A 9342-nucleotide genomic window follows, 5' to 3' on the forward strand; every position below is an offset into this window, starting at 1 on the left:
AGTACGCAAATTTGGTAAAAATTGATACGGGTACATATAGACAAACTTTTAAGATGGGAAGTTATCAGTGTGGGTCGCATCCCAGCCTCTTTTTATTATTTTTAATACCTTCGAAAGAACATTAATGTTGAAGTAATTTTTGAGAGCAACAGCTCTATTAACATATGCCCCAAGATGCTCTATCGGATGTAGGCCTGCACTTGATGTTGCCCATTCCAGAACTGTTATCGATTGGTACCTAAAGAACTGTTTCGTAATTCCAGCAGTGTGTTTGCTGTCGTTGTCTTACTGAAACTTCCATATCACTGGCATGTTTTCATCGTCCCAATCCACTAATCGTTCCTTAAGAATGTCAATGTATTTAACGGCTGTCAGCGTTCCATCGATTCGATGGATTGGGCCAACTCCACGCCACGAGAAACGTTAGGGTGGAACGCTGTTTCTTTTGGCCTTCGGACATAAAGTGCACCATCTTGGCCGATCCTATTTATTTTAGTTTCGTCACTCCACACTATGTACTTCCTTTCGTTTGTTGTCCAGTTGGCGTGTGATTTTGTAAACTCTATTCTAAGTCTACGTTACCTTGCGGTTACTAATGGTTTCTTCCGAGAAACACGACCATGCAACCCAACTTCCACCAACCTTCTTCTGATTGTGCGTGGCACTATCGGGACATCGAATGCTACCGAGAGTTGGCATTGAATCTCTGTAGAGCTTATTTTTGGGTCTTTTTGGCCAGCCTACTTTTTGTTCCATCTATTTAGCAGCTTATCTTACGGGCCCGTTTTTGACGAGGTACATTTTCAACAGTCCCGAAGTTTTGAAAATGCTAAATTGCATTGAAAACTTTCTTCACAGAACAGTTCATTTGAGATGGAATTGCTCTTTAGGCAAGCTTCCAAAGCTCAAGAATCGCCTTCCTTTAATTTTCACATTTAAATTACCTCCAAAGTTTTAGAAATATACTTTAAAAACGTTTGCAGACAATTCAGAATTTTCTACTTACCAATGCAAAATAAAAAAAAAATATTTTTATTTCACCCAAATCAAATGTTATTTAACTGTTTCTAATTAGTTGACCAGTCGAAACGAACACTTTTTACACTCTACCTTGATTTTATTATGTACTTTGCAAAGGCTTATGCACAAATTATGCTTTTTCAAACAATGATCTAATAACGCTTGCATTGCACCGTTTTGGATACCGCTATTCTAGTCACACTTGATAAAGTGAATGTGGAAATGAGAAGCAAGTTATGTTTCTAATAAGTTGTCCACAGCTGTATTTCTTTATATAAAAAATATTGTTGGTAATTATAAAATTTTTAAGAATAATTAAACTGATAACTTTTTTCACCCAAAACGAAAACCTACAAACGTTTAAGCAAGACAAATGGACAAAAGGGATGGGAAGTTATCAGTGTCGGTCGCATACCAGCCTCTTTTTTTAGAGATAAGAAACGAGTGTCATTAACAACATCTTCTAAGTAAATTTTACCGCATTCATTCTTTAAAAAAAAAAAGAAAAAAAAAATATATGAAACACACTCAAACACGTTTTTAAAGAGCATAACTTTTCAAACCTAACGAATCTTTTTCATTGATTTAAATATCTATCTTCCTAGTGATTGAACTGCATCTGTGGCTTAAAAAAATCTGTACAAACCACTTTGGTGTTCGCTCTATTTTGTTTCAATCTGGAGTTCCGTAAGGAAGTCAATTAAGTCTAATTTTGTTTTTGCTTATGAAAGAATTACCTGCTCACGAATCCAATGTGTCTAATGTTGGCAGCTGATCTCAAGTTTTTGAGAAGAGAAGTTAGAAAAGTTACAATGACACTTGGACAAGAAACTTTTTTGAAATACTTATTTACAGAATTTGTGCAAAGGAATATTGAAAAACTATATGTTATGTTTTCTCCTTTTTTTTGTGCATTTCAAAATTGATATTGAATAACCCACTCTAATAAATGTTAGCCATTAATAAAAAAGTAATATGAATTGGCAAACTTTCAAAAAATCTCGAGGACCTTTTATAAAAAAAATTGTTCCTTCAGCCCATCAGATTAATCAAAAATTCATATATCTACAACCCACAATCCACATGTATACGCTAAGTGTTTAAATTGGCTAATTAAGATTTGTATATAAATTGTTGGCAATTAAACTTTGTAACCAAGTTTGGTTATTCTGTTTCTTATTTGTAGAAATTCTTAATAACCAAAACGAGTAACAGCAATCCTAACAAAAGTCTTAATTAATGAAATAATTTTATATAACATCGTTGCAATGTCATAAGTCGTATATAAATATCGTATCGCTTATGCAATTTACTTCCGGCCATTTTGTTACAACTCAACTAAACTCAACTCGAACTCACTGCTATCCTGGATCTGGAGTACGATGATGATGATGATGATGGTGATGATGATGGGTTGGTTACTTGTTTGTATGATGTCTATATATAGTATACATGAAAGCATATAGTAGATATATTCCAAGAGTTCTTACTTGATCCCACTAATGCTCTTAGCCTTCTTCATAATATTAGAATGTTTGTACACATAGATAGACGTACATAATACCCTCAGTCCTTTGCAGTCATTCTTATACTCACTGAGTATAGGGAACATATCAGTACACTAGACTATGTATGTACATGATTTGTGTACCTACACTCTTAATGCATATACCCCCTTCCGTCAAGGATGCTTAGCTTGCAGTGTTGCACCATCACCAGTGTGGTAACCATGAACCATGGTGCGGTGCATGGTTCTTCCATCGCATCGACCAACCGACCGTATAGGTACTTGTAGAACGATGAAACATACAGTTCACAATATAGGAGCAGGAGCTGAAGCTATCTGAAGCAGGAGCAAGAGTTACTGCTGAGGCTGAGGAGCATATCCCTGTTGAGTCGATAGCCTGTTGACACATTGTGCATAGCACACACATCTCTTAGCTCATAGGTAAAGTATACATACTTGGGTTCGTCGAGCAACTCGTGTCGTACTTATCGTTCCACCGAAACGAGTACAAACTAACACCCGCTGCCGCCATACTGCCACGTTGCCACGCCGACCCGATCATCACAATTTTACCACAGCCTCCTCCTAGATACAGTGTCAAGTGCGTTTTTTAAAGGACATTTCATGAAGGATTATTACTTTCTTCTGTGTCGTCCTTCCAAGTTCCAACAACAAGCTAACATATAACCCCTTAAGGAGAGACTCAAGCTCAAACCATAACTGAAACCGCCTCGCCTATTGCCTTCCATAAAATTTATAGATACTCGTTCGCGTTATACTATACGAATACGAGAGTGGAACTGAGTCATGTTTAATTGTGTAACTAATTTGCCCAGGAACATAGAACATGGAACTATGCCAGAAATTTATTATGATTTCACGCTCCACAGAACGATTCTTCCATTTGTCTCAAATGTCCTTTGCCACTTTCCCACGAGGTACGAGCACGAGTACGAGCACGACTATACAAGGATGAGGTCCTGCCTGGGTATAATTTAGTGAACAAATGAAGACAAATGTTTGTTTTTGTTTGTATATCCCTTGACGTTCTTTGAAGAAAAATTGTTCCTTTGTGGCATAAACTGCTTAATATTCTTGATAGGGCGACTTTTTTCATTCTTATATAGATCGGATGGGTGGAAGAACACAAGAAACAGATAGTAAGCGGTATGCGGAATTGGAACTGGCCAGGATGGTAGGACAGGACAGTAAAAGCAGCAGAGGTGGCATTAAGGGTTCCCCAAGATTAATAAACATTAATTAAATTGTGTTTTAGTGACATACCAACCGAGCTGTGAATAAATTTGTAAACTTTTTTCCATTGCTTTCCATATCTATGGTTGTTGTTGTAGGTGCATGAGACGATCTTCTTGTCGACAACACACCAGAATCATAATTTTTTGTGTGCGGGTCGTCGCTCGCTGGGTCGGTCGGTCTTATACTTAAAGCAACAAGGACATTCTTACAAAAGTTGCTCCTTGCTCCTTAAGAAGTTACAAAATTACATGCAATGAATTAGAAAGTCTTATAAATGCGGGAAAGTAACAAGAGATAACAGAATTGCATTCCGTTTACACTGTTTGCATACTGTATCCACACAGTATACATATAGACACTCATCATAGATGCGAAGTGGAACTAAAAATATGGGAATTTCAAAATGAATTCATGCATTTTTAATGACATTATGGTTAGGATCTGTTGAAATGTCTATTCAGGATCTTGACTAATCTATTCCGGGTTAACGCCTTGTTTTTATCCGTCGTCCTAGGTCTGTATAACCCTAGATATACCTAAAGCTATATTTTTTATTAGATATTTTATGTGGGTGATATATTTTAAACAGAGATTTCTTAAAGGACATTTATTGTATGTCCTTTTAAATTAAAAAAAGATGCTATAGACATAAATATGTATAAACGAACATTGAATTGTAACCACTGAGATATATAATACAATATATATAAATTGCTTATTGTTTTAAAATTGCTTTTGTAATTTAATCTTCAAAGGACTTCGACTTTCTTTTAAATTTGTTTGTTTGTGTTTGTTTGTTGCTTTGCTTTATTAAGTGGCTTTTCGTAACTTGAAAAATATTTTTGTTTTCTTTTTAATTAAGTTAGAATTAAATTGCTTTTTTGAAGGAATTTTAATCATCATCAGTGTGAAATGAAAAGGGTTTTTGTTTTGGTTACGTAATTCCAAAGAAAACAAAGAGAAATTTTAATAGAGGAAGAGACTATAATTATTAATGGAAATAAGAAATAAAATTACTTTTATGACGAGGGTTGTTAAGACAACTATATAAACCGAGGAAGGGGTTATTTATACAATAAAGTCAATTAAGACGACTTTAATGTTTGGTGACAGATATAGATAAGTATATATTGCTATTATCGAAATTTATAATTTCAATAATATCATGTTTCTATGATGTGAAATAAATATAATGGTTGAAATAATTTTGTTGGTGAATAAAAGAATTTTCAAATAAGAGATTTCATTTTAAATATGCCACACTGTGGAAGCTTCTACCTTGAAAGGTGTTATCTGTTGAAATTTGACAAGCTAAAACTACGTTTAAACAATTTCAGCAACAAAAAAAGTACCTACAGCAATATTTTAGTTAAGAATACGGGCATGCCTAATTTTGCCGACTGCCATATATAACATTTCTTAAAAACGAAAATATTATAAAATAAAAAGTGCAAATAATTAAAATATTTGCTTATTTACAGTTTTGATGATTTGCTATATAAAGTCTTGTAATTTGGAATGATTTAAAAAATAAAGGCTTTCAATTTGAATTTATGGAACAATATCTCAAAAGCTATTTCGATATATCAAGGCATGATTTTAAAAACTGAACCCAATGATCCATATCCGATAGCCATTTAATAGATTGCACAGGCTATCAATGTGACATAATTTTCTCGGAAGTACAATCTGGCAAAAAATAGAAGAAATTTTGCACAGATTACAGTTTTTAATTTAAAAAATGGTGCTTTATAAATAACTTTCTCTAGAAGGCATTTGATAGTTGAGGCTTTTGTAGAACAGTCAAGAGGCTGATGATGATGCTCTATAGTTAATTACTGTTTATGTAATTTAATAAAAGATAACAATAGTGTCATGTCATGCTATAAGGCCAATTGGTCCCATTCACTAAAGCGAGAAACAAGAACCATTGGGTATCAATGACCTTAAAGCTATTGATCTTTGAAGACTATTTTAAATATTCTTCTCATCACTTTCATTAAATAATCTCGATGCTTCTCAGGCTTTGCAGATAAGTGATGTTCAAATGGTAGACATGAGCATTCAAGATGACACAAGCGTCCACATGTTTTTCTCAAAACCCACCTCTGTCTATCAACTCCTACTCTCACCTCTCCGTGGTGAACATCATCGATTGCCTAGTACCTAAACTGCAGATTATATAGGTTCCACCCCCAGTGGAAAGTTGTAAGGGGCAGCAAACGAGAGAGGGGGGAGAGGTGTTTCCGCTAAGGCACCTATCCATATTTAGACGGCAGCGGAGAAATTCTCGAGATGAAATCAACGGTGGCGTCTACAGTTCCAGTAAGGTGAAACTTCTTAGTGAACACCTTATAGGGTTTCTTCGACTGATTCGGAGCCCAGTTCTATAAGGAGCGGTTTATCCGGCTCCCCGTCCTTAGAGTTATACTAAAGATCTGGCCTTCTTGCTTGGGGGTTATGTCGTCGGGTTGACTCCCTGGCCACGTAAAAACATTATAGTTGCGAAACACCACCAAGCTTCGGATACGGACGGAATTACTCTGCATAAAAGGACGAGAGCTGCTCTTGAGCTCTATGAGCAGAATAGGCGAGAGGAACACCGCCTTCTCAGAAGGAAAAAGAGAGGGCATGAGAAGCGTGCGGTCGAAGATGTTGAGAGGTTTAAAAGCAGGAATGAGGTTCGAAAGTTTTATGAACAGGTGAAACGAAATTCACAGGTACATAAACCTAGATCCGAAGGCTGCAAGGACGAAAGAGTCAATGCTGAGGATGTGGAAGGACCACTTATGCAGACTGTATAACGGCGACCACGAACCGAATTCCGCTGTAATGCAGAATAATCCATTCAACACAGACGACGAAAGTTAACAATCCCGTCGTCCCGACTTAGACGAAGTAAAGATTACCATATCTAAGCTGAAGTCTAATAAAGCTGCTGGAGCGGATGGCTTGAATGCCGAGCTCTTTAAAGCAGCTGGAGATAAATTAATTAGGAGCATGCACCAACTTATCTGTAAGATATGCTCGGAAGAAAGCATGCCCGATGAATGGAACCTTAGAATTGTTTGCCCGATCCTGAAAAAAGGAGACCTTCTAAACTGCACCAACCATAGAGGAATCAGTCTACTTAACATAGTCTATAAAATATTCTCTGCCGAGCTGTATAGTTGCATTCCTCACCTTAAACAGTTCAACCGTAATGCTCGCGCGCATGAAAAATTCATGATGCTCCATAAAGGTTATACACAACTTAACAGAACCTTTCGATGTCAAAAAAGGTGTTAGGCAAGGTGATGCGCTGTCATGCGATTTTTTGTAACATCGTACTTAAAAGAATAGTGCAGACTCACACGTCAAGACTAGAGGCACCTTTAGAAGTTTATCCAATTACTAGCATATGCTGCAGACACTGTCATAATCGGACGAACTCAGTGTGATGTCAATGGGGCTTTTGTGAGTATTGAGGCAGAGGCGTCAAAAATGTTAATGAGGGCAAAACAAAGTACATGATGTCGTCAAGAAAGGACGTACAACACCGAAGTCTTAGTCAAAACGTCACTATCGAAAGACAAAACTTTGAGGTAGACAAGGACTTCGTCTACCTATGTAGGCTCCGCGGTACAACACCAGCGCTGAGATTAAACGAAGAATAACTAGCAATTGAGTGGTAAAGTCCTCTCTCGAAGTACCAAAGTGTCGCTATATATGACCCTTATCATCCCCGTCCTGCTATGACAAAAGCGGATGAAAGCACCTTGAGTCGTTTCGAGAGAAAAGTTCTTCTTGTGATCCACGGTCCCGTATGCATATAAGGGGATTATAGTAGAAGTAGGAACGACGAACAGTACAGACTGTACAGCGAGTTGTAAAATAAACTAAAGGTTAACCATAATTTAAATGCATAGCACAGGTTGGAGTTGAGTTCGGAAAATCAAACAGATTGTAAAAAACTGCTCCACTTTACACTTTCCATTGTTTTATGCTGTAAAGTTGACTTGCCAGAATGGCTCCGTCCAAACATCACACTCCTCCCCTCTTAGATTGAACTTTCAAATTACTATGCCTCTCGGAACGTAAGGCTAGCTCTGTTTGTGATGCAGCCTATGGTGGTTTTGATTGTTGTTGTTGTTGTTGTTTCGGATCCGGTTCTTTATGAGTCTCTTGACTCCTAAGTCGAAGTTGGTTTGAATGCCTGCGAACCGTCTTGCCATTTTCAGTTCTAACTTAATATGATAAAGAACCCGTTTGCTTGCTTATTTTGGCCGGAATCAAAATAGGTCCTATTGAATAGTTTCTTATCCAAAAAAGTTCATCGGCTTGTAATTGTAGCTCATTACCTGTAACGTGATCTTTTTTGTAACGAAGCGGTTGGCTATCAGGGTGGATTTTATCAAAGTATGTCATCGGTCGACGCTTGAACAAGATGTCTGCCGGAGATTTGCCAGTAACTGTTGATGGTGTATTATGACTAAGTAGCAGAAACCTTGCCAGGCGAAGCTTAACACATCCGTTTTTATTCCGTTTGAGATAATCCTTAGTAGTACGAACCATCCTTTCTGCTTGTCCATTGGTCGATGGGTGAAAAGGAGCAGAAAGGATGTGTGAAAAAAGATTACTTCTACAAAACTGACTGAAAACCTCAGAGGTGAAGGCTGTTTCATTGTCAGATACAATTGAATCTGGTAATCCAAGTGTTGCGAATATAGAACGAAGACTGTTGATTGCACAACTTGTGCTTGTAGTAGATACTAATTTGACTTCTAGCCACTTCGAATAAGAATTCATTAGAATAAAAAAGATCTTTCCTTGAAAGGGACCTGCGAAGTCTACGTAGGTGTGACCATGGCTTTGAAGTTTCTTCCCAAAGATGTATAGTTGACTTAGACTTCTCTGGTCGAGATTCTTGACAGGTGATGCACCTTTTTACCGTCACCGCAATGTCAACATCCATTTTCGTCCACCATATGTAGCTTCGGGCAAGACTTTTCATTCTAACCACTCCTGGATGGCCAGCATGTTAGATTTTCAGCAAATCATTCCGAGCGGCTTTTGGAACAATAATTCGGTCACCAAATAGTAAACAATCTTTATTTGCCGATTTCATGGCGACGTTGATAAAAAGGTCGGAAATCCTCCTCCAAAAGTACGGCAGGCCACCCTTTCAATGTCCAAGAAAACACCATCTGTAGAGTTGTGTCTTTTGAAGTCATCTTCGCTATATCATTTGATTATAGAATGTTTGCATCACACTTCTCCAACATATTAAATTGAAACTCGTCTGCAAATGGTGAAGGGATGGGCAGTCGGCTAAGCGCATCAGCGTTGCAATTCTTTTCACCTGATCTGTATTCTGTGCACGATCTTGAAATTATACCTATTTGAGAACACGCTCCATCGAAGCATCCTCGGCGACAGTATAATCAACGGCTTATGATCAGTGACTATTTGAAAATCCCTTCCTTAAAGAAAATTGTGAAATTTCTTAACACCTGCGATAATCGCCAAGGCAACCGTAGACCAGCCTCCTTAAGACGTTGAAAAACTTGTCCAAAAGT

The 9342-nt window shown here is 37.4% G+C and overlaps 1 protein-coding gene across 1 annotated transcript; it reads right to left on the reverse strand.

Annotated features, from left to right (window-relative positions):
* Positions 1–7888: 7888 nt before the first annotated feature.
* Positions 7889–8572, reverse strand: LOC129953466 (uncharacterized protein K02A2.6-like). The gene is made up of 2 exons (XM_056066715.1): positions 8125–8572; positions 7889–8010 (listed from the first exon to the last, which is right to left on the reverse strand). The coding sequence occupies exons 1-2, from the start codon at positions 8570–8572 to the stop codon at positions 7889–7891; spliced, it is 570 nt and encodes a 189-aa protein (XP_055922690.1).
* Between the last annotated feature and the right edge of the window lie 770 nt (positions 8573–9342).

The sequence above is a fragment of the Eupeodes corollae genome, unplaced genomic scaffold (assembly GCF_945859685.1).
Source record: "Eupeodes corollae unplaced genomic scaffold, idEupCoro1.1 scaffold_774, whole genome shotgun sequence".
NCBI lineage: Eukaryota > Metazoa > Arthropoda > Insecta > Diptera > Syrphidae > Eupeodes > Eupeodes corollae.

Bases quoted from the DNA above. Each gene is read 5' to 3' on its own strand.
- LOC129953466 (XM_056066715.1), bottom strand. From the start codon at position 8,572: ATGAATTCTTATTCGAAGTGGCTAGAAGTCAAATTAGTATCTACTACA. The intron at 8,011-8,124 runs GTAATGAGCTAC...TATCATATTAAG, and splicing joins CAAAAAAGATCACGTTACAG to TTAGAACTGAAAATGGCAAG.